The sequence below is a fragment of the Typopeltis vanoorti genome, chromosome 13, assembly GCF_054136105.1.
Source record: "Typopeltis vanoorti isolate ZY-2024b chromosome 13, IOZ_Tvanoo_1.0, whole genome shotgun sequence".
NCBI lineage: Eukaryota > Metazoa > Arthropoda > Arachnida > Uropygi > Thelyphonidae > Typopeltis > Typopeltis vanoorti.
In genome coordinates, this window is record NC_143561.1 from 4,254,163 (window position 1) to 4,280,996 (window position 26,834).

Consider the following 26,834-nt stretch of genomic DNA (forward strand, 5'->3'; position numbering starts at 1 on the left):
TTTTTTACAGGTGCATCCCAGGAATTAAATTGTCACACCTCGTATATCCAGAGTCAGAAGAATAAACCAGGTTGGAGTTATATAGGTAAATAGCATAATTAAGTAGGAGTTGCAGAGTAGACAAAGAAAAAGATGACATGCCCATGGTCAGTACAAGACACAAGAAAGAAGTGCAACCTGTATGGTGAGGAAGGCCAAATGCAATTATTACAGAAAGCTAGCTGATGAGGTCAGAAGAAATCCTAAAGAGTTTTTTCACTAGACTATGGAAGGATGACTTTAAAAAGTGCTGATAGTTGAGAGGTAACAGAAGCTAACCAAATAGTTGAATTACTGAGTGATAATTTTGCAAGAGTATTTGTGTGTATATCACATGTATCCCCTTGTGGTGATGTTGCAGTGCCGGATGTGACATTTATGGATAAGAAAATAGAGGTTAAAGAAACAGAGGTGCTTAAAATATTGCAGAACCTCAGTGTGAACATGGCCATGGGATTAGATGGGATATCAGCTCGTGTATTATGATATTATGAGAATGTGCAAGGGAATTAGAGCTCCTCTGACCAAGCTGTTTAATTTAAGCTTCAATACTGGGAAGGTGCCAATGGAGTAAAAAGAGGACAGAATAGTCCCACCTCATAAAGAAAGCTCCAAGACAGAAGTAGCAAATTATAGGCCAGTCAGTATCTCAGTAGTGGTGGTTTAGGTATTGAATGAAATTGGTAAAAGACAGAATTCAGGGCTGTGGATAAGTATTTGGAGAATTAAGTATTAGTGGAGAAGGTGAGATGTGTGTGTGTGTAGCAGAGTAGAGTAGGGTGCCTCCTATGTTGAGTCTTTGGAAGTGTCACATAATAATAATGAACAACATAGTTTTGTGAGGGGAAGGTCTTTCCTTAGTAATTTGCTTACCTTTGATAATAAAGTGACAATAGATTTGGATAAGGGAAATAGTTACTCCATGATATTGCTGGACATGCACCATCATCTCTCTTCTCCAATTTCTTATGCCATGGTATTGTTGAAAGCTGACTCCTCAGCTTGTCATAATCACCAGCTTTATAATTTCACATATATATACCTTCTTCATGGAAAATTCTTCTGGTAATCTCCTAGGTCAAGTCTACAAAATCACTTTCCCTAAGCAGAAACAGCATAGTTAGATTGGTTACTGTTAAGTTCTCTGATGCTATGACCAGATCCAGCACTTTCAAACCTCCTGTATCCTCCGTTTACATGCTGTAGTACGCCCACAGATATGAGACCCTTCGACACTTCTGCGCATGTTAACAGAAAGAGAATCCATTTCAATAATAGGGTAATCAATTCATATTGTAGGATGAGTTGTTTATTATTACACGAAAATTACCAGAAAATTAACTTCTCTTTTATGATCATTGTAGTTTCTAAAGTGGTAACTATTTTGCTTGTATAACAGTTGGAAAATTTTACCTATAAAGCGCGTGATTTCGCATGTTGTTGACCAATTCATTCATCGCCTTATTTCTTTCTCCTCTTCAACATGAATTGACTCTTCTTGACAGTCTGCCAATGAGAGCTCTTGCTTTTGTGGTCAGACCGTATCTCATATAATTATCTCTCAGCATCTGTATAAATTCCATTTCCTTTCTCTCTCTCCCAGTCTATGTCCCTATAGTTGAAATTCTCCATTATAATTACTTGATCTGCACTAATTGTGCTAATTTGCCAATGCATGTTATCTATGTTCTCCTTACATCCACTGGATTATAGCAACAATCAGTTATATATTTTGTCCTGTTGGTCTCTATCTCACACCAGATAATTTCAAATGAACTGCACTCTACATTCCTGTCCTCCTGATGTACTTCTACCTCTTTATGGCTTCAATTCTTCTGCTATCATTAGCAAATACTTCCCCACCCCCAATCATGTTTCTTCTGTCCTCTCTGAAGATACTGTCCTTTGCATTTTACTCCTATGACCAGTTTCCCTCCAAGATGTGTGGGTGTGCACACACACACACTGTTCAAAAAGGGAGTGTGTATGCCTAATAACTGTATGTAGATATTAGGCATGCACACAAAATTTTACAGTCGATAATTTTTGAGCATACTATGAAAAACAAATTATGATAAATCATACTTGTCACTTATTTTATTTTATTTGATAATTTCTTCAATACCTCCAATCCAATATTACTCTAATTAGTTTCTTTTAGCCTGCACTGTATGGATGAACTGATGCTGATATTAGCAAGCTGCAGAGGCATATTTGTTTATTGTCTACTGTCTAGACAAGGCTTTCTCAATCATGGTTGGGGGAGGAACCACTTTGTGTGTGTGTGTATACACAGGGTGACCCAGAAGTCATAAAACATGCTGTAGGTTTTTTAACATCCCCATATTTTTTTTATTAGTTACTAAAAACCACATCATGTAAATGCCTTTAATTTTCGGCTTCACAGAAATGGAAATGTGGAATGTTCCATGACTTTTGGGCCACCCTGTTTAAGCATAAGGATATAATAATATCCTTATGCTAATATGCCGGCCTGGTTGGCCGAGTGGTTAGCATGTCCGCTCTCCAGTCAAAAGGCTGTGGGTTCGAATCCTGCCGTGGGCATGGATGTTTGTGATTGTTTATGGAAATACTAGTGTTGTTGGTGGTCGCCAGTAGATGGCGTTGGTGTAGTAGTGGTCAGTTGGAAGATTGAGTGGTGGAGAGAGCAGGTGCCCTCCCTCGATGAGTCTTTGGACTCCCTGGAGGTGTCATGTATTAATAATTTTTATGCAAGCATTTCCTGAGACCTGAAAATTATTTCAATTGTTCTTCCTGGATAAAAAGACCGAGAATGGCTGGTCTAGATAGTACAGTCATCACTTGTATGCCTCAAGCTGCAGAGGCATATTTGTTTAGTGTCTACTGTCTAGACCAGGCTTTCTCAATCATGGTTGTGGGGGAACTACTTTGTGTGTGTGTGTGTGTGTGTGTGTGTGTGTGTGTGTGTGTGTGTGTGTGTGTGTGTGTGTGTGTGTGTGTGTGTGTGTGTATATATATATACAGGGTGACCCAGAAGTCATAAAACATGCTGTAGGTTTTTTAACATCCCCAGATTTTTTTTATTAGTTACTAAAAACCACATCATGTAAATGCCTTTAATTTTCAGCTTCGCAAAAATGGAAATGTGGAATGTTCCATGACTTTTGGGCCACCCTGTTTAAGCATAAGGATATAATAATTTTTATGCAAGCATTTCCTAAGACCTGAAAATTATTTCAATTGTTCTTCCTGGATAAAAAGACTGAGAATGGCTGATCTTGTATTTGTGCAAACAGTGATGGATTTTTGTAGCTACATGGATTAAAGTAAATTAATTCAGAGTTTGTAGTTTGTGACATGTGTGAGTACAGGCTACCACACACACATTGAATGTGAGACTAGAAACTTGTGCACAAAATGTTTTTCATGTGCACTTGGGCCTGCAAAAATTAGAGGGAATATCGCCTGCGACTGTATCACTCTTTGCCAACTAAGTCTCACTAATGGCTATAACTCTAATTACAGTTAATAATAACCAATGCCAAAAACTTGTTACCCTTATTTCAAATACTTCTGGCATTAGTATACATAAACTGCAGTACTCTCTTCATCCCATAACCTCCCTTACACCTTCTGTTGCTTAGCCTACTAATGTTAAGAACCTTGAGTGCTACATTTAGCATCATGTGATCACTCTCCAACTTAATAACCTAGAGGTTATTGAGTGGGAGAAAACCTCTTTAGTAACTTAGATGCTTACATCACATCTCCTCTTTTTTTCATCCGACAGCTAATTTTTGAAGCCTACAGACTGTTGATCTATTCTCATAGGGAGCATTCTTCAGACCTGCCACAATCTTTGTCACTCACCTATGAATTCTCTCCATAACTTCATTACCATGGAATCCAGGAGTTCAGATTTGTATAAGTCCAGAAGTGGCCTTATATAGGAGAACAATAACATCTCTATCCCTGCTCGTTAAGAGTGTTCTTGAAGAACCACGCAATCTGATGTGCTGTTTTGGTTACCTTCTAGATAGTACAGTCACAACATGTCCTCTAAACTTCAACTCCCTGTCCACAATCAAAACCAAGTTTCTGGCCTCATCAGTTTCCTGAAGTTCAGTTCGATCAGTATAGTACACAGTTTCTGATTTCTTCCCATCACCTTACATTTACCTTTGCCCATACTGCTAGTCTGTCTTCCTGCAGGATCTGTGCATCTCGTTTTTATTTTCTTCCAGTTTAGCAACATCAACAAACAACTGAATATTTCCTGTCAAATCATTTCCTGTATCATTGACAGTGACTCACCCATGGGAATGACCCTTGGCCCCTCTCTCCCCCCCCCCCCCAAAAAGAAAAAAAAACACTAGAAAATTTTCCAAAAACCTCTTCCTAATTAAAATTCATTTTTTTATTTATGTTGTGTCATGTCTTCTATTTCTATAAGGGATCACACCCTATAGCTCTCAGGAATTACGGCTGCTGTGAATACAAGGCGAATGAAGTAGTCTTCAGGCAGACTGAGCGCTACTTTGCTTGCCCAAGCCAGGCCAGAGGAGATCACAGGTATCATGTATTGACGATCACTGCAGATGCTCAGTCATAGGTTGTATGCAATGTGTAGTGTGTATTCTCAAATTGTCTACTCAACTTGGGCCCCCACCTAAGATTAAATCTTGAGTGCACCACTGGTCACTTGCCTTTTGGACTCAACTTCTCCATAAACCACTCTTTGATATCTGTCCATCAACCATCCTATGATTCAAATCACCAGATTTATATCCATCCTCATTTGTTCAATTTATGGAATAAAGTTATGTATGGAATCTTGCTAAATGCTTTTGTAGAGTCTAGCAATATCACTGAGTAGTCATTTCCTTTATACAATTCCATTGTCACTTGATTATAAAAAGTAAGCAAATTACTGAGACAAGACCAAGCCTTCATAAAACCACTTTGTTGTGCCTTATAGAGCATCATATTCCTATCCACTCAGTCCTGAATTGTTTTTCACCAATTTCTCCAATACTTTATCCACCACTTCTGAGATGCTGATTGGCCTATAATTTCATAATGATTTTGTTATTTTTGACCATCTGAACGTAAGAGAAATTGACATAAACTGGGTTTTATATCGGCTGAAGGATTTTAATTGATACTAAGTAAGAAATACCAACACGTTTTGCCAACTTAGCTGTTTGGCTTCTTCAAGGTGAATAAAAGAGATACAAAACAACTTAAACACTTAAACTGTTCATGAAAGAATGAACTGAATACAATTGTATTTTTTTGCAAATACAGAAGAACGCGTACATCGAACGCATGGAGTGTGTATGATGTCAACTGTTGTTATTCGGGAACGTTCTGTAATTAGCAGCGAAATTTAACTCTGACATTCTTAATGATCTTTTGGGGGTCTTCCAAATATTAGCTAGAATTAATCCTTGGTTTCTATTGAGGTTGTGTTTAGAATGGATGACGTATGGCTTCTTTTATGTATCGGGAATGGAAATCTTCCTCTAAATAGGGCATGGAGCTTTTGTCCCATTCGATGGTATGGTTTGTCCTCGAGAAATGAAGGGCTAACCCAGAATTGTCTTGTCTGTTATTGTTTACATCTCTTCATGTTCTTTTTTTTCTAATTTCCAAACTTCTTGAGATCTGACCAGTGTAATTTAATCCACATGAACAGCGGATGTTATAGACACCATCATATTTGAAGAAGGCATGACTGTCTTTCGGAGATCTTTAAAAATGGTGGATAGTCTTTAAAGGTTTAAAAATTACTCATATTTCATGTGACTTGAGGAGTGTAGCAATCTTTTTAGAAACTGTCCCAGCATAAGGAATGGCAATGATGGATTTGTAACATATTTCCTCAGATTGTTGTTGTGGGGGGGGTCGCAGTCTGCCTGAAGAAAAGTATCTTATGGATCAATTTTTTTGGGTAACCATTGTATCAAGGATTTTGATATGTAGGATAGTTCATCTTTGAGATCTTTATCTTCTGTAGTGATGCGGAGGCCCTAATATTTAGCACGTGTACAATGCTTAGTTTTTTAGAAATATGATGCGAAGATGTGAAGTGCAAGTATCGACCTGTGTTGCTTGGTTTGCGATAGACTGCAAGGCTGATATGTCCATCCATTTGTTTCTTAATTAAAGTATTGTTTGTCCTTCTCAAGAATGGTAAAGAATGGTAATTGTTTGTCCTTCTCAAGTTCTAAAGTGAACTTTATTTTGTGATTATTATTATTCAGGCCTCCATGGAGTCGAAAGACTCATCATGGGTGGAAGGAGCTGATCTTGGTAAGAAAATCAAAAAGATCTTTTTCTGTGTTTTTCCATTCAATAAAAATGTCATCCACATACCTCCATCACACTGTGGGTTTAGGGTCTAATTGAGGCAAAATGTCATTTTCCAGTTTCTCCATAAAGAGATCTGCACAAGGGGGGAAAGAGGGCTGCCCATTGTGAGGCCTGTTAATTGTTCGTAAATCATTCCATTCCATAAGAAAAAATTAGATTTTAGGCAATGATGGAAAAATATCTTGAGGGAAGAGGTTTCTCAAAATGCTGATTACTTTCTTCTACTGGAACATTAGTAAATAAGGATATTACATCCAGGCTTGCAAGAATGTCTGTTTTGGATATCAAGATGTTCTTCAATTTATCAACCAAATGTTGTGAATTTTTTATGTAGGTATCCGAATTACAGAGGTGTGGCTTAAGGATGTATGCATTCTTCTGTATTTGTAAAAAAATACAGTTGTATTTTTTTACAAATACAATTTTTTACAAACTATTTGTAAAAAAATTTTCAAACAGCTAAGTTGGCAAAACGTGTTGGTATTTCTTACTTAGTATCAATTAAAATCCTTCAGCCAATATAAAACCCAGTTTATGTCAATTTTTCTTATGACCTATAATTTGCTACTTCTGTCTTGGAGTTTCCTTTATGAAATGGGACTATTTTGTTCTCTTTCCACTTCATTGGTACTTCATTGATTATAAAATGAAGCCTCCCATTACTGAGGCTAAAATTAAACAGCTTGGCCAGAGAAATTGATAATTCCCTTGGACATTCTTGTAATACACAGGAGAATATGTCATCTAATCCCATCTAATGCCTACCTGATTTAATCTTCTGACTCTAGGTGCACATTCAGATACTGCTTTCTTCATCCACTCCTTGACCACCTCCCATGTACCCCAACATTTCTTCCCTCCATATTTTTATGATATTGCTCTGCTGAAAGCTGACTCCTCAGCTTCTCATAATCACATGCTTTGTAGTTCCAGTGTTTGGTAATCTCCCCAATCACGACTACATTATTACTTTTTCCCAGCCGAGGCAGTGTAGCTAGATTGGTTAGTGCTCAGTTCTCTGATGCAGTGATCAGATCTGGCACTCTTGAATCTCATTTCCCCTTCATTATATGTTGCTTCAGGTAATTATCTCTCAGCAGTTGTATAAATCAATCTGGATTACTGTACTCAAGTCTGGTCCGCTGAATTTCTTGGGGATGAGGAAGCACTGGATAGGATTCAGAGTGAGTGGCCAAGATGGTGAGTGGTCTCTGGAATGTTCCCTATCAGGATAGATTGAGGGTATGTGTGTGGATTGCAGAAGTTGGTTGACAGGAGAAAAAGAGAGGTATATGATAGAAACATTTGAGTTACTTAAATGGTTTTTATAGTATTGATGCAGGCGAAATAGTTTAGCACTTGGCTGGAGGGGCCAGATCAACCATATCTCACTAATACCTATAACTTTTGGCCAAGTTGTGCTAACCAATGCCAAAAACTCAATCTTATTTTGAATACTTCTGGCATTACAATACCCTTCCTTACACCTTGTGTTACTTAGCTGACTAAAGTTAACCTCGAGTGCTACATTTTGCAACATATGATCACTCTCTCATTTACTAATTTCTAGGTTGCCTGAACCAAGCTGACTTTTTATCCCTCTCAACCAACATTCTAGCTTTTCTGACTTTGTACTTCATAACTCTCAGTGAACAACACTTTCTCAAGCCACCTGACACCAGTAATCCACCTTATATAAATCCTTTCTTTCATCAAACTCACTCCACAAATCCACAAACTCAACACCATTCTTCGTACATAATCTGCACACCGACTCATTCATGATCATAGCTCTCTATCTCAGCTCACCTCTTTCATACCATGGCAACAGACTCGCTACTTTTACTTTCTCACTCTTCTTTTTTTCACATGCATGAGCAACTCTTTCATGTCTTCCCGCATACCATACTTGTCACGTGCTAAATATTTGTACCAGCCAAAATAAACATCTTTTTCACCTTAAGTCTCTGCATCGTTACAGCATCACTGACATCCTTTATCTTAGCTCCAGGAAAATGATTTTGTCATACTCTCATCATGGACTCCTCATATCAATGAATCAATATACAAAATTCGATCCTTATTTTCATTCTTCCTCTTTCATGCTCTTCTTTTTCTCCCCTTTCTTTTGCTTCTGTCATATCATGTACTAGCCAATTCCCCAACCACTCATTCTCATGTCTTGTTCTGTGAAGAACTCCACATAAGTGTTCTATCCTTTCCATTACCATTTGGTCATTGTCTTCATTTTCCACCATGTCATTCATATAATCACTCATACCTCTTGCAACACTATTCCAATCACGTTATCCCACATTTTGTCTTTCATCTGACTGCTGTCACTTTTCTTAAGCTCTTCACACTTCTGGCATTCACTCTCAAAACACTTTCAACAACAAACACGTTCCTCAGTTTCATTCTCCTTCCAAAAATCTCTTGTTCTGCGAAGCCCATACATTTCTCACGTGGTGCAGTGAACGTAATCATGCACATTAAAATTGCTTGCTATTGTTTTGCACATCAGTACCATAATGATGCCTGAACTATTGAGTGACGAGTCAGTAAACCTCCTGCTCAACTGGTGCATAATCCTGCTACCACATACTCTGCTAGGTCGTGCCTAGTGAGGGAGTCAGAGTAGTGGTATGGGGGAGGCAGTGTCAAGGTTACAGAATAGCAAGGAAACTGGTCACTCTCTTGTATGGGTGTCATGTTCACGAGTCTATCTCTCCCACTGTATATCTCTACTCTTTCCTTTCATCTAATAACAAACCAAAAATGAAAAATGAAACAGACAAACAATGATGGGAACACTGTGAACATATAATAAATCTCCCTCAACAACCAGTTCATCCAAACAGTTCAAATCAAGCACGGTATTCCAAACTTACCAGAATCCCTACCAAAAAAAAACAATCATTTCCACATCAACTTCACAAACATCTGCAACATGAATGACATTCATCACCACTTACAGACAACCAAACCAGATCTTGTCTTACCAGAAACCAAAATTACAGCTATGTCAACCACAGTTCACCTTCACTGCCCAAATTGTACTCTTCATGATTCATTTCGCTATAAAGGTAACACCTGTGCCTTTGTATGTTCTAACATTGCCTGCTCAGAGAATTCCAAATTTAGAATCCCCTGCTTTTGACATACTCTGGCCAAATGTTTCCTTGCACCCCTTAGTAACATCCATCTGCTGCATTTACTGGTCTCCAAACTCAGAAAAACACAACGATCTCTTCACCTTCCTCTCAATGAAACTCGACCATCTACAATCCAGCTGCCCAAACAGCAAAAATTAAAAAGCTTACTCAACTCATCCAAAGACCCACTCCCTCCACTAGCCCACCCTGGAGTATACTGGATCTATTGTACTTGCAACATACCATATATAGGAGAAACAGGATGCACAATTCCTATCAGACAAAAAGAACATAAACGACACATTAAATATAATACTTATGGTGAAGCTGGCCTTTCTGATCATGCCCTGAATTCCTTACTCAAAATTGACTGGAAAAGCACTTGTTGTCTACATCACACTAAAACATGGTATGAACAGAAATTTAAGGAAGTCTGTGAGATCACTATCAACCACCCCAATCTGAACAATAATGATGGTCTAAAAATCCCAAACATATGGAAGGCATATATTCAACCCACAGAACTTTCCTCACTAAGAACAACTGTAAACAGGACTGTAGAAAATCCAGTATCTTAAAAGCAAAAGTAAGAATTGTAATACTAATAATAGGACACCAATTGTTTCTGAAAGAAAACCATCTGAAAGAATGTTTATTCCTGTCATCGTAAATAGAATTTAGCTTGATGTAATTTTTTTTTTTCCACCAGAGGTTATGCCAGTAGAATAACATGTGATCAAATCATTGTTTCTTTAGCTTACAGTTAATAATGTAACTCAGCTTGTCTTGTATATTGATGTATGCTCCAGATGATGATCTTGATGTGAAGATCGAAACGTCGGGATAATAAAAAAAGCTTTTTTAACACTGTTGTAAATTCCATAAATTTTTAAAATGGACCACTAGCAGAAAACTTGTCTCTTGTCCAAACAGTAGCCATGCCTTCTGGTCCCTCGCAAAAGCTATCAGGTGCAACTTCTGCTCACCTGTGCTCCCACCTCTCTCTTCCATCCAGATGGCATCCAAAGAAAAAGCTGACTTCTTCATAGCAGCACTCTTTTCCTCTGACTCTTGCATAGACGACGAAGGCAACCAGCAACTGAGCACCGTGTGCCTTCTATACTCAGTTGGCACCTATCCCATCTCAAGGAAACTAACATATGTCCAACACATTCCAAAAAGGGGAGACAAAAGCCTACTGATCAAATGACATCACCTCAGTCCTCTTTAAAATAATGGAGAAAGTTTATTTATTTATTCATATGGAGTTTCCTCACTTTTCTACCCCATCCCTATTGGGGCGAGTTGATCCTCCTCATGGGGGGTTAAGTATTTATGGCTGTAGATTCGTGTGTTCACGGGCCTGGTTTGCCTGCTTGCGGGATGAAAAACTCCAGATAAACTGTGGGAAAAACTCTGCTGTCCACGCCCAAGACCGGCTAACTTGGCTATGGCTGAGGAAGATCCTTAAGCTCCTCACGTCGGTGACAGGAATTGAACCCAGGACACTCCTTCCCCAGGCATATGGTTGCAAAGCGCATAGCCACTAGGCTAACCACATGGACAATGGAAAAAGTAATCAATGGTCAATCCTTTCTTTCATGGATACACGGTGATCATCATTCATTATTAGAAATTATGGAAACAACTATGGTGTTATAGGAAAACGTCAGTTTAATATAAACCAAAATAATCACTCGACATTTCGACCTTCATGGTAAGGTCATATGCTGGTGTATAATCTAGACGATGACCTTCATGTGAAGGTTGAAACTTCGAGTGATTATTTTGGTGTATATTAGAGTGAAGTTTTATTATAACATGGTAGTTTCCATAATTTCTAATAATCTATTAATGGTCAACTTCTTCACTACCTAAAAGCTTATCAGTTAATCAGTGTTTGCAGTATGGATTCTGCCAATCCAGATCCACAGCTGATATCTTATTTTAGCAGTTATTAAAAGTAATGTTCAGTATTTATGGAGTGGAAATGGTCATCATAGGAACATATGCTACAACATAGAATGCACTGATACAGGTGAAAGATAAGTATTTTGAGCATTTGAGTAAATTGATGGAGACATGTAGGGATAACTAAGTGCTTTTTGTCCTTGGGGATTTAAATAGCAGAATTGGTCAAAGGGAGGATTTAACAGTTGAACCTTTTTGGTGAGGATGCAGAAAATTATAACAGTCAAAGATTGATTTCATTGTGTGAGGCACAAGAGTGTCATTTTAATTTATACTTCCAACATAACAGTATTCACAAATTTACTTTGGATCAGTATACAAGAAGATTGTATTAAGATCTATTATTGACCATCTGATTACAAAATGTAATCAAATGATTGATAATAGATATAATGGATGTGCAAGTATTGAGGAGAACAGAATGTCGTACAGACCACTATCTATTATTCATGCAGATAATTATTCCTGGAAGGGGTAAAAGAAAGAAATTAGCAGGAGTATGACACCAGGCTAGACAAACCACGTTATATGATTAAACTTCTTCAAGATGAGAGTGTTAGAAGATTGTATTAAAATAAGTATCAATCAAACATTGAATGCACATGAGGATTGGAGTGCAAACGAAATCTGTAATCATATTCCAGAAGTCATTCATGAAGCCAAAGAAGCATTTGGTTTGAAAGGAATTTGAATTACAGTAAGGTGGAGTGAATGACAGGAGATGATGTCGAGACCATTACCGACAAGAAGGAAACAAAGTTTCTCATAGTTCTGGAAGACAGAAGGATTGGGACAAGTATCAAGTTACTAAGAGGAAAGTGAAAAATAAATTGTACAAAATTGTATTGAAAAAGTTTTGTTCTGAGATTAATCACCCATTAGGATACAGCAAAGTGGCTCAGGCATGGAGGACCGTCAGGCACATGAGAACATCAAACTATAGATCACACTTAGTGAAGTTCATGCATATGACTACCTGAATGAAACATTTTTTTATTAACATCAGACTTCCATGGAGTCCAAAGACTCATTGTGGGAGGTCTGAAATCTCCAACCACTCAGTGGTTGTACAAACCTGATGATAAGGTGCGTTTTCCTGTTGAAAGATGGCACTATGGTCATAGACCTCCTTCAGACATTGATGAAGATGGTTGACTAACAGGTCCCTGTAGCATTCACCATTCAGTAATTGTGGGATGATAACTGACAAAGCTAGGGCATGCCAGGAAAAAGCTCCCCAGACCATAACACCACTTCCACTGGCCTGTTGAACCCCAACTCTGCAACCAGGGGCTTCATTCTGTTTAGGCCAAATGCAAACCCAGCCATCAGCATGGTGCAGCAGGAAATGGGGATCATCACTCCAGATAACCATCTTCCACCTGTTGAGGGTCCATTGCTGACATTCCTTGGGCCACACGAGGCATTGTTTGTGATGCTTGGCCATCATGATGGGTATCCTTGTTGATCTCCGGCTGTGGAACCCAAAGCAAAACAAGGTACTGTGCATGGTGCATGTTGGAAATGGGTTGAACTACCCCACTGTTGTACTGGTGGGTGAGTTACGTGACTGTTGCATGTTGTTACCGAGATATCCAACCAATGTGAGCCCTTCTGTTGGATGTCAGTTCTTAGTTAAACTAGTCCTGGTACACCCTTGATACAGTAGTATGGGAGCAACCAACAAGTGTGGCTGTTTCTGAAATATTGGCACCTGCCCTCTGGGCCCCAACTATCTGCCTCCTGTCAAATTGGCTTACATTGCCATGTTTCCCCATTACTTGCAAACATTTACCGATTACGTACAGAGGATGGGTGTGCCCATTTATAGTAGCCGCATGTGACGTTGATATCATATGGTACTTCGTTATTGTGCCAGATATATAAATCAAGGGGGGGGGAGTGTTCCTAATGCAAAGTTAACTGAGTGTATAAAAATTTATCTGCATCTATAAAATCAGGAACAAATGTGAAATTTCCTATAAAAAAAAAAGCAGTTAAACAGGGAAATGCTGTTTCACCTTCAAAAAAAAAAACCTTAGCCCCACACATGGTACAAAATGTATTATAGGTTTATAAAATAACCTTTCATGGGTGGGAGCAACATTAAAAAAAAAAAAAACTATTTACAGTAGTCCTGGAACAAATATTTAAAAATCTGGTTTGGAAAAACAGCAATTATAGTTTATGGGAAAGAACTAAATCACCTATGATTTGTAGATGACATTGTTATCTTAGAAAACTTCAGAAGAAAACAAATGATCAATGAATTGAATGTAGAGAGTTAAAAAGAAATGTTTTAATATAAACAAAGACAAAACAAAAAAAATGTGTAATAAATACATCACCAAAAAAGCCAGTACAAATGGAACACCAGGAAATTGATATAGTAACTCCTATGTTTACTTAGGACAAAAGATCACAGTAGAGGGAGACTGTGAAGAAGAAATTATACATATAGAATTTGACTTAGATTCCAAATAGCCTTTTAAAAACACTGTGAAGCACTCAAAGGAAACATCCCAATTTGCCTTAAAAGAGAAATTTTCGATAGTTGTATACTTCCAGTCATGACTTTAGGAAGTAAAATGTGGACTTTTACTAAAAAAATTGACCAGCGAGTTGAGAATTACCCAGAGGAAAATACAAAGATCATTACTTGGGATTACCAGTCTAGATAGAAAATGCAATACTTAGTTAAGACTACGCTGAGAGACATTACAACAACCATTAAAAGATCCAAATGGCAATGAGCAGGTCATATTGCAAGAAGTAACTCTCAAAAATGGACAAAGTTGATAACTAGTGGTATCCAAAAGATGGAAAGATAGTTACTGGAAGACCAAAGTGGTGGTGGGAGAGTAAGATTAAAGAGATGGCTGGAACTCAGTTGTATAGAAAAGTTCAGAATAGGACTGAGTGGAGAAATTTGGGAAGACCTTCATCCAGCAATGAATGGAAAATGGCTGAAAATGATGATGATATGCATCTCCTTTATCTAGAGAATTTATCACCTTGTTATAGAACATAAGCAGATTTCTAAAATGTGACTTTCCGCTAGCAAACACATGACCATAATAGAGAATACTGCTATTGTGAACTCAATTTTGAATTGTAATCCTCAGCAACCTCTCTATCAATAACTCCAGGCAAACAGATTGGCCTGTAATTTGTAGCTTCAGTCTTATTCTCCCCCCCCCCCCTTAGGAGATAGAACAATTTTTCTCACTTGCCACTCCTCTGGGACTTTGCTCTGTTGCAGAAGTGTGCCAAAGATGTCATTAACTCCCAAGGGCATTCCTTCAAAACCTGATGCTGTATTATCAAGCCCTACTGCCTCGTTAACATATGTTTTCTGAATTACGCATATATCTCCTACTCATTAACCATTAGTCCTTCTTCCACCATACCCTTCAGCTTCTCATGATCTTGCTTGTGCTCATTGAATATATATCTTCAGCATCAGTTACCAATCTACATTGTCATCAACTAGCATCATCCTCTCATATCGATGAGTCTTTGGACTCCTTTGAGGTGTCACATAAGAATAATAATAATAAAAATCTTATCTCCACTGTGCCTTCTTCCAGATTTCATGCTTAATCACTTCATTCGTCCATTTTTACTCTTATTTTATTTAGCCTTTTCACCTTTGGAATATGCTTGGTCATTGCTGCTGTTAAATAGCTGTTGTTCATTGCCCAAGCAGCATCTGTCTTCTTCCCACTCAACTCTCCTATTTCTATGTATGGAAAGAACTCAGTTGTCTCAACAGGGGTGGGGGGTATAGCTTCCCACTATCTTCTGTCATCATCAGTTTCCTGATATACACCCTTAAAGCATGTTCTGGTGACTAAAACAGAACAAAATTAATCTCCTACCAACAATTTTCTTCTAAATTAGTCTATTACTTGTCAGCATTGCAATATAGTAATAGCTAACATTTTGTACTTCTAAGGCACTACTGACTAAATCAATCTGCCACCTAGACCTTGGTCTTCCTCAGTGTCTCTTTCCTGCCATCTTGGCATGAAATACCTGTTTTACTACCTTTCCTCTCCATTCTATTTAAGTGGCCATATCACCTTAAATTAGCTCTGCTGATACATTTTTGAATGCTAACAATGTCAAGTTATTATTATTATTATTATTCAGGCCTCCATGGAGTCAAAAGACTCATCGTGGGAGGTCCTTTCTAAGAAACACAAGTCTATCGACTCATCGAGGGAGGTCCCTCCTAGGAAACACAGTCTATCATACCACTCCTTAAATGCATTGACTGTTCTCGCTCTCACCACTCCATCAGGCAATGCATCCCATGGTTCAGCCACCCTCCATGCAAAGAAACCACTTCTCACCCTCTTTCTCACAGTTTCCTTTCTAATATTTTCATTTTGAATATGATTCTACCATTGATACCATCTGTTCACTCCCCTAATCTCTCTCAGAACTCTCATATCTGTGGTCTCTAATCTTTCATCAAGTGCTTTATTTCTAACCCAACTCTTAGATCCATAACTTAAAACTGGTTTGAACACTGTCTTGTATACTGCTAGTGTAGTGTTTTGGATAATTTCTCTCTTATCCCATATAAACTTATTCAGCTGGTTCCCTACCATGCCATCTTCACTAAAAACTATGTCTAAATAGCTGAAATATTTTACTTGTTCTGTTGGACACTTGCACTGGACGTGTTCAGGAGTGCAATGGCATCTACATCAAGCAAAGAGATGAAAAAATTTGTTCATCTCTTGTTCTTCCCCTCCATAGAATGCTCTTTGCACTGAAGATGACTCCACATCTAAACAGCTCATACACTGTAATTGTGTAACATCATTTTTATTCATCCATCCTTTCAGTGGTTTAAATTATTTCCACACATTATTTATTCTTTTCTGATTTTTTAATCACTGTTCATGTATTTTTAGCCTTTATGTTTTAATCGTTTACAGTTATCGTGTTTAAATATTTTGTGACTTATTATTTTATGGTCTTTTGATTTCTTATGCTTTTAAACAATTTATCAATAATAACTTTTGATTCTCGTCATGATGAGAAGAATCTTTATAGTATTTTTTCGATTGAAAGTGAGTTAACTGATCTCATACGGAGGTAGCAGGGTTTTTCTTCCCAGAAATTCATGTTTTTCATCCCACACACAGACAAATTGACCTTGAGAACGCATGCAATTTACAAACAAAGAATATTAGTGGTGGCGGAGCAGAAATGACGATGGTAATGGCAGTTCGGTGTAGTTGGTAGATAAAGAGATGGAGAGTTATAGAGTAGGTGCCTTTCCTCGATGAGTCTTTGGACTCCTTGGCGGTGTCACGAAATAATAAATAATAATAAATATCATTTCAGTTAAGTTCCAAGTTTATTAGATAGAAGCATGAATTACTCTTGGTCCACCTCAAGGTATGTGTTTTTCAAAATGCATCATCTACTTCATAATAGTTTCAATCACTAAATCAAAGCATGATTTGTTATAGTACTAAAAATAATTTTGCCTGGTGAAAACTCTCTTGTTTTTAGAAATCAATTTTTTTCAAAAACTTTAACCTAATTAGGAGGTAATTTGTTATTTGCATGCTTATTGGTACTTTCTCTTTCCATTATGTTATGGCCCAATATATTGACTGCAGAAGATCTTTTTTTTTCCCTTTTCCCAAGAGTTGATTAGAGTTAAGAACAGAGATCAATGCATTACAGTCCTAGCTGTGTATTCTTACAACAGTACAGTTATTTTAATTTATTTTTATTTTTCTGAATTTATTTTAACTTAGAAAAGGTAAATAAGCAGACCAAAGCATAATTAATACTTGACATCTTATTATCAGGAACTGCTTCATTACCTAGTCCAACATCTCATGCCTTACGTCATTCGGCAAGCAGAAGACACATGTTAGCACAAGAAGATGGGAGTGATGCTGTTAGTGGTAGTACCAGTGCTTTTACTTATGAATCTCTAGTGACTTACCTTGCTGAAAGTAAATCTAGTCCTCAAGCAGAAAGCAACCTTACTAGTCCTTCCCCAGTGATAACAGATGTTAGTACATATGATAGTTGTTCAAAAGATACAATATGTGAAAACTTAGGAGGTGATTGTATTGTATGTCAGTTTAATCGTTCATGCGTATATGGAGAAATGGTATCGGTCCAGTGTGAAGCCAAAGAAGAGATTCAATGTCAGGTATTGTTTTTCTTCTTAGTACAATATATAAATTTTTTGCATTTTTTTAAAATTTTTTATTTTCTCTGGAAGCTTTTAAAAATAATGTTTATTAATTTGTTTAATAATAATAAATATTTATTAATTTTCAGAAGTAAATTCAGCAAAATAATAGGCATATCACTTAGGTAGTACAGTATACAGTATTCTTACTAAATAGCTTAAGGAAATTACAACGTACAATAGAATACAGTCATACCCCGAAGTTACGCAATAGGTGGGACCAACAAAAAGCGCGTAAGTCGATTTCGCGTAACTCGGGGTATAATTTTGCATCTGATTTATATATACAAACATACAAAATATTAGTTAATTGGGACCAAAGGTTTACAAAAACACCAATATTTTTTAAGAAATATAATCATAATTGTAGTTTTTCGTACATAAAAAAAAGAAAGTTATTTCGATGTCAATGGTTTCATAAAATCTGATAGATTCGTCTGACGGCATAATGTCTTTTTCTTGTCACGCAAAATTTCTTCATAGCAAGCTAATGATTTTTTATTCCTTGCCTTGTGGCTACAATTCGTTCCTCGTTAGAATCTGTGTCCTCCAAAATCTGTAAACCTTCCTTTTATGATTGTTCTTACTGTGGATTCCTGTAGATCGAACTTCTTTGCTAGCTCACAAATTTTCATTCAGCCTTCAAAATCCTTAATAATGTTGAGTTTTGTTTCCAAAGTCAATGTTTTTCTTTTCTTGCTAGCTGTAGAAGAATCGGACTTGCTTCTTTTGGATGACATTATTATTTTTTATATGATAAAATTTTTATCAAGAACATAACATTAAACAATCGCAAAGTTTGTAGACTATAAAAATCATGTATGAATGGAGACCGTGCAAAACACGTCAGTGCTTGTTCACAGCATGTGCGACACTGGCGAATGCGGCTGGCGCGGGAATGATATGACTAGTGGTGAGGCGTGAAGCAGGACGGGAATACGTACATATAAGAAACCGCATAACTCCGGATTTGCGTAAGTCGGGGTATGACTGTATACATTAAAATAAATTTTAATACACCAATTTCAACAATATTTCACCAATACAGCCACTCTGGTCTTGCGGACCATGCGCTGGTTACCCGCCATAGAATACGGTGGAAGAAAGCCACGATAATACACCGTAGTAAATTCAAATACGAAAGGCTATTCATGGAATCAGCCTCAGCCCTAAGAAACAATCCAAACCTCAACAAATTTGGTTTCATGAGACTGCCCCAAATTTGGGAAACCTACAAACAGAAGACCTTCAGCCCAATCGGCGAAGAATACCAACATTGCCCACTAGGGGGCACCATCAGGACTTTTAGGAGAAAGAATAGCATCCTGCTTCTTTCCTCATTTACTGTGTGTTGTGCTTGCATGCACGTGTCTTGTATTTAAGTTCCTGTGATAATGGCAATGTGACGTTGCTGAAATATTGGAAGTGTATTAAAATTTATTTTAATGTATATTCTATTGTTACATTGTAATTTCCTTAAGCTATTTAGTAAGAATGTATAACCAACGTCTAAGCCTTTCCACGAGAAATACATCTAGGTAATGATTTTTGTTGCCTAGTGAGATGCCATCTACTTATTAAAAGGCTGAAGTGACAGAAACTATAGCAAGGGCTCTGGTTTCTGTCTCCTCTTCTCTTAATAATACAATGTGGATGACATTTACAAAGATGAACATATTAGAGACCCCAAATCTTCCAGGCTCCAACAATAAAGTGATTTTGCAGACCAGCTGCTAGGTAAACAAGAAGCTGACTGCATTCGTTAATCCAAGGAATCTTCCTGACCAGTTAGTAAGTAAATCTTCCACTACTTATTGTGTTCAACTGTTCCTAGAGAGAGGTTGACTGTTGAAGCAATGCCATGTGGAGGATTATTTAATTTTTGCATTTCATGCATGAATCTTTCATCACTTACTGCATTTGTTATTCTTTAACTCCACGTTGACACGTGCCTATGCCAGGCTTAATAAATAACTTTGATAATGCTGTAAATGAAAAAATAAAATTCTATAAAACAGTATCAAAAAATAATAAAACTATAAAAATATGTGTGCTATCAGTTACAGACATCTAAACCTGATTGGTTATTTCTAACAGAACTTCAACTGGCAACCACAACAACCTGTCGCCCATCTCAGCTTGATGAACAACTTTGTGTTATAGGAGAAGAATTTGTGCATTCATCAGATCTAAAATTCCATATCAGAGAATGCAAAACGCCTGGAATTCCATTTTTTTTATCTGTACAGATTCAAAATTTTGTTTTATTTGGTTCCATTCATTTCCTATCTTTATAAATAACTATTCAAATTCTGATAACTGCCTGACTACTTTGATTACTTATTTTTGAAACTTGATTTGCTGTAGTTCAAATATCTAGCAAATAGTTCAAATAACCAGGCTGTCTTCCTTGGGTGCTCCAAATGTCTATGACAAACTGGCTTCCTTTCTCAAGTTTTAGGGGTCCCTTAATCAAGCTAGCAGAGATATTGAGGTATATATCATTAGTAACAGTCTAATACTTGCTGTTCTTCTACCCATCAGTATACTAGATAATCATCAACATTAACCAGTTTTCCTTGAAAATATACTGCAAATGTCGGCTCTGATCTTGGCAACATAGACCATAACCTCAACCACTTCCTTTTTCTGTGGAACATCCTTCACTCACTCTCTATTCTCATGTCCTTTAGCACTGCACTAGTGCCAAATAAGATGATCTGTATGATTTCTACTTTTTTTCCATGGTGTGATTACTATTGCACTCCTTATCTAAATAACTGAAATTGCAGTAACCTTAGAGCTGGTTTCAGTTATAGACTTCCTTTGCTATATTGGAGGATTATGTACCTTTCCATATAACACTGCTAACAAAATAAATTTCAAAGAAAATTGCTGGAGTTTTCTTCACTTATTTGGGACAGGAGATGCAGCACTCAAGATTATGCTTCTGAGGTAATTGTTTGTAGATGGTTAGTTGGTTTAAGGCTTATATGCACAGGGAGTGCAAAGGTCATATTGTGCCATACACTTATAAATGAATCATCAGCTTTGTTCTTCCATGTGTTTTAGGTGACAAATGACTCATCACTCCTCTCACCAACTCAGCTTATAGAGTGGATTACCTTCTAAGGGATACAGTTTCTAACTGCATTAGTTGAGTGCACTTGTGTCATCTTTCATGTTAAGCCAATCTAATCAGAAGAGTGTAGAGATTTTTCAATGCTGTTTTTTGATAATTTTGTTTTTAATTTTTACTCTATGCTACATAAAATGTCACTATCCAAAAAAAATTGCCTTACTAGACTGAATCAAAGACCATTCGCCCAATCTCAGTAATTGTCGTCTGACAGAGATAACTGGAGTACCAAAATCTATGATTGCACGCTGGATACAACAGCAAGATAAACTGCAAGAAGATGGACATACTATGGAAAAGAGAAAAATTCCAAAAACAGAAGCATGAAAGTAAGAATCCTGATGTTGTGGATGCCCTGAATTGATAGTTCTCCATGATAACTGTACGAGGAGTGTGTCAGTGGTCGAATGTTCAAAAAGAAGTCAGAGGAGCTAGCTAAGAGGCTGGATCATGATGATGTTAAAGCAACAGATGGTTGGTTGTCTCAATGGATAGGCATGATATTAAATTCAAGTTCATCAATCAAAATCAACTAACGCCTTTTTATTCCCGTATATACGGGAGTAGGCGAGGCCATTTAGCCCTATCTAACTTTTGGAGACTGAGTGGGCAGTTCAATCTCCACTGGTACCCAATCAGAGACAGATGGCCCAAGGCTATCACTAATTAAGCGGTACGCAGTGAAGAGAGACGGCTCAAATGTGCCGCCATCTCGTGGTCCCTAACCCTAATACAATATATTTAATGTCTGAAATAATGTGGGTTCTACGGTCGATTTTCTTGAGTTTACAGGACGAAAAACCCGAGTTTCCGGGAGGAAAAACCTGCTTGCCCGTGCCAGAGATCGACTAACTCGGGAACCGGTCGAAAAAAGGCTTAGAAAAATTTCCTCTAGTCGCCGACTAGACTCGAAACCAAGTCTTCCTTCGTGCGGCCAAGCGCGGCGGTGTGCAAACGCCACATCCGCTGAGCTACACAGGCTCTCAAGTTATTCAAGTAAATTCAAGTTATATAAATTAAATGTTTAAATATGAAATATTTTCTAATGTGTTGTGTATTTTGTTTTAATAGGATTACATTGAAGGATAGCAGGTCTCTATTGATATTGACAATTAGAAAAAATTAAATATGTACATATTTCACTATTGTAATTAATTGGAATAGATGATTTGTTGCTCAGTGAAATGTTGGGTGCTCCAAATGTCTTTTGACATCTTTTTAACTATTAACATGAGACTTGGTATAATTGGGCCAAAATGTTCTAGTCCCATTTTGTACCAATTCACCAGAATCTACTGTGTTCTGATTATAAGGTTGTCTTCACAAGTCATTCAGAATTAGCAAACAATCTAAAAACTACAGAAAGCAAAACAATCCATGAAGTTCTGCAGTGTTGTTTATTGCTTTCCCACCCAATTGCAATGCTATCTACATTTGGTCTATGATTAGATCTCTAGAAGCTTATATGAACATCACCATGAATTCTCTGTGCCTATCCCCAATTTTTTTCACAAAAAAACTAAAAAATAAATTAACCAAGCTTCTGAACACACCAGCACAGAAATGGTAGTTGAATAGAATTATATCCGTAAATAGAAAAGTGAAATTCTCAACTTTAAAAAAAAATGAAATAAAATTAAGAATATCAGAGACTATTGTATGTATTGCAACCCTGTCATTTCCCACCTTCCCTATGTTGTTATTATTATTATCATTCAGGAACTCCATGGAGTCATAGCACTCATTGTTGGAGGTCCATCCTAAACAATGCAAAGTCTATCAATAAACAGCCATTCATGCTCTTACTACCCTATCAATCAGTTCATTCCCCTAGTCAAAAACCCTCTATGCAAAGAAACCACTTCTCACCCTCTTGCTTATTACTTCTTTTTGCAACTTCCAGAAATGGCTTGTTTTCATTCCTTATCCTTGTTTTACCATATACGAAAGAACTTCCTAGTGCCAACCTTGTAACTATCTGTCAACAGTTTAAATGCTTCAATCATATCACTTCTCCTTCTTCTGTCTACCAAACTTTGTAGTCTACATTCCCTTAGTCTGTCCTCATAACTAACATTGTATAGTTCTGGTATCATTTTTGTTATCTGCCTCCTGTACTATTTTCAAGGTTAATTTATCCCCTTCAAATCCTGGGGACCAGATATGAGTACAGTAGTCTGGGTGTGGTCTAATCAGTTCTTTATACAATGGAATCACAACTTATCTATCTCTGCTGGTCAGCATCCTTCTCAATATTGCAGCAGTCATCTGGGTTACCTTTGCAGTATGTCCCCTGAACTTCAGCTTTCTATCAGTCATCAACCTAAGATCCCTTGCCTCCCTACTTCCTCCAGTACAGTTCCTCCAGCAGAGTATGCAGCCTCCCATTGATCTATCCCAAACTTCAACTTTACCTTTAGCTGAATTAAACTGATAACCCCCATTCATTTTCCCATCTGTCCAGCTTATTCAAATCCTCCAGAAGGGCTGTAATATTTGTAATATTTGCACTATTACTAATAACCTTTCCTAACTTCACATCATCTGCAAACAACTGAATATCCCCCTTGCAATCCATTGACAGTGTCATTGATATAAATATCCCAGTACTGAGCCATGTGGGACCCCACATGTAACCTTCTACTTCTTTGATACCACTTGCTCATACACAACTCTAATATCTATCTAACAGCTAAGCCCTAATCCAATTCACTAACCTGACATCTGTCTATCCTATCCTATCAGTGGTCCAAACAGGCATTTAAGTGCCCACAACCTTTCCAAGTATTCTTGGACTTTGCAACTGTAATTCAAGGATAAGGTGGTCAGTTCTATGCCTCAGAGTGTGGCCTATGTCTATAGATGCGTGTGTTCACGGGGCCAGTTTGCCTGATTTGGGACCAAAAACCCAAGTTTCCAGATGAAAAAAACCCCTACCTCCATATGGGACCGACTAACACTCACCTTTCATCAAAAGAGACCAAATAAAGGTTCCTCATCCTCACGTCACTGACAGGAATCAAACTCCAGGTCTTTCTGACCAAAGAGCTTCATAATACAAAGGAGTACATAAAAGAAAGATGAATTAAACATATAAATATATAAAGAGATAAGATAGAGACATATTATTTATTATTATTATTATTATTATTCGTGACACCTCCAAGGAGTTCGAAGACTCATCGCGGGAGGACACCTACAACTGTCTCAACCACTACACTGAACCTCTACTACGAATCATCTCTATCAATGCCATCTACCGTCCACCACTACCACAACTAGTATTTTTTGTCTGTAAATTGCTTGTGTTCTGAAGGGCCAATTTGTCTGTATGCGGGATGAAAAACCCGAGTTTCCGGGAGGGGAAAAACCCTGCTACCTCCATATGAGATCAGCTAACTCACCTTCGATTGAAATCGTCCAGATAAAGATTCCTCCTGTCACGACGAGAATCGAACTTAGGCCTATTCCACTCGATGGATGCAATGTACCGTTGTTCTTTCAATTTCGCTACAGAGATAAAGAAAATAAGATAAGGTATAAAAAAAAAAAAAAATCCCCCCCCCCTGTTTACACCCTTCCCTCATCAACTGCTCTTGTCACTTTATTATAAAAGTGTATTTTCATCAGTAGTTGTTAAGATTTTGAAGAAATTAGTGAGGGATCATAAAGCAAGAGAACCCCTTAACAAATCTATGTGGACTTGCACAGATAACATTGTCCTCATCTGCCCAATGCTGTTTATGATCCCTCACTAATTTCTTCAAAATCTTCACAACTACTGATGAAACACAAAGTGGTCTATAATTTGTCATTTCCAGTCTGCTACCACCTTTATGCAATGGCACTATCTTACCCTCTTTCCACTTCTTGGGTACCTTTCTTGTAGCTAGACTCTCATTGAAATGGTAAGTCAATGGAGTTGTCAGTTCTTTAGTGCATTCACTCAAACCTATGGCAAAATCTCATCCAGTCCCATTGCTTTATTGACATCCAGAGTACTTGGTATTTGAAACATTCTCTCCTCTTGCACTTCTAAACCTTTATACTTTCTTAATTTAAAAAGAGTTGTAGCTAAAAAAAAAAAAACATTTGCTATTGTAGAGCACTCCATAGAATAAAGCTTTTGTTATTTATTATACTAAATGTCACAGAAAAGAGCTACGTGAACCATATGGTTCAGAGATACTATAAATCAGAGGATGTTATTTATAGTCAGTCAATAGTGATCACTGAAAGGAAGAGGTTGTTATAACATTCAATATCAAATGCAAAGATAAACCTCTTGATTACAGGTAATTTCAAGTCAACTTATATGGGCAAATTTCAAAATGGGGATTTGAAAAATGAGACCTATTCCCACAGAAGGTTCTTAGGAAGAAGTGGAGGAATTTTTTGTCATTAGAAAAGGCAGCTGATATAAAGAAAACAAAAAAGCTAGTCCTTGTTAGAAATCTAAAGAGCAGGGTAGGAAATCAATTTCAGGTATATAGAAATGTTTTGGGGAAAAATTGGCAAAGCTAATAATAATTAAAATGGCAAGTACCTTATGTATTTCTATTTAGGACAGGGACTGTTGTCTTCACTGACACCATGTTTGAACATAAAGATGTGTGTACATTCACATAGATAGAAGATGAAAGAAAAAAGAAAAGTCTTATTTACTATATTATTGTTGACAGTGATATCTTCATACTGGTTCAATACAAAAGTATACAAGGAAGTATACTTTTCTACTCGAGACTGGAAGTAATTGTAATTGTACATGTGGAATTATCGGGCTGGAAAGTATGACAAGCTTAGGAGTTTGATTGGTTCAGTGCCATGGCATGTACTACTGCAAGGGCTAGAAGTCGATAGTGCATGGGAGGAGTTAAGAAGTGTTTGCATGAAGCAATGGCTGACTGTATACCTAGAGTCCAAATAATAAATCAACTAGGGGTTAAATGGATGAATAACACCATTAAGCTTGAGCTGCAAAAAAAGAAACAACTATGGAAGGAATTTAAGGAGAAAGGTGACCGGCAGGCACACGAACGGTATAAAGCGCAGGCCGTAAGGGTAACGAGTGTGGTAAGAAAAGCAAAAAAGGATTACGAAAGACATTGGCCATGCAGGCTAAAGAGAATCATCCTAAACAGTTTTTTAGATATGTAGCAAGTAAAAGGAAAAATGTACATGGCAGAATGATTTTAAGGAATGCCGATGGTAGGGAGGTAACTGAATCAGTTGATATAGTTGAGTTACTGAGTGAGCACTTTGCAAGAATATATCATCCAGGTGGTGACATTGCAGAAACGAATGTACCAGTAGATTATACGGGAATTGTGGTGAATGAAGTGGAGGTGAGTAGTCTATTGCATAACCTCAATGTCAATACATCTGTGGGATTGGATGGTATACCAGCTCGTGTTGTACGAGAAGCAGCTAAAGAATTGTCAGTACCCTTGACCATTTTGTTTAATTTGAGTCTCGGGTCTGGGTTAGTCCCGAGGGGGTGGAAAGAGGGGAAAATAGTTCCACTGCATAAAGGTGGTTCCAAGACTGCTGTTGTAAATTACCGACCGATTAGCATATCAGGAATCATTGTCAAGGTCTTAGAGAAATTAGTCAAGAAAAGAATACAGGATTGGATAGATGAAAATGGGATATTGTATGGGGGACAACATGGTTTTGTGAAGGGTAGATCATGCCTCAGTAACTTGCTCACGTTTTATAACACAGTGACGGCTGAACTGGATAGGGGTAATGGGTTTACGGTGATACTATTGGAGCTTGCCAAGGACTTTGATAGGATACCACATGGAACCCTAATCAGTAAACTGGAGCAGATAGGGATAGATATAGGGTTGGTAAGATGGATAGGAGGGTGGTTGAAGGAGAGATACCAGAGAGTGGTTTATTCAGGAGTGGAGTCTAAATGACGTCTAGTGACTAG

The 26,834-nt window shown here is 37.5% G+C and overlaps 1 protein-coding gene across 2 annotated transcripts in view; it reads left to right on the plus strand.

Moving 5' to 3' along the window:
- amx (TM2 domain-containing protein 3 almondex) overlaps window positions 1–26,834 on the plus strand; it is a 75,176-nt gene that overhangs the window by 13,811 nt on the left and 34,531 nt on the right. For both annotated transcript variants that reach the window (XM_090402728.1, XM_090402726.1), the window contains exon 2: window positions 17,363–17,715. In XM_090402728.1, coding sequence (XP_090258854.1) covers window positions 17,363–17,715 — 353 coding nt within the window. The remainder of the gene's footprint in view (window positions 1–17,362; window positions 17,716–26,834) is intronic.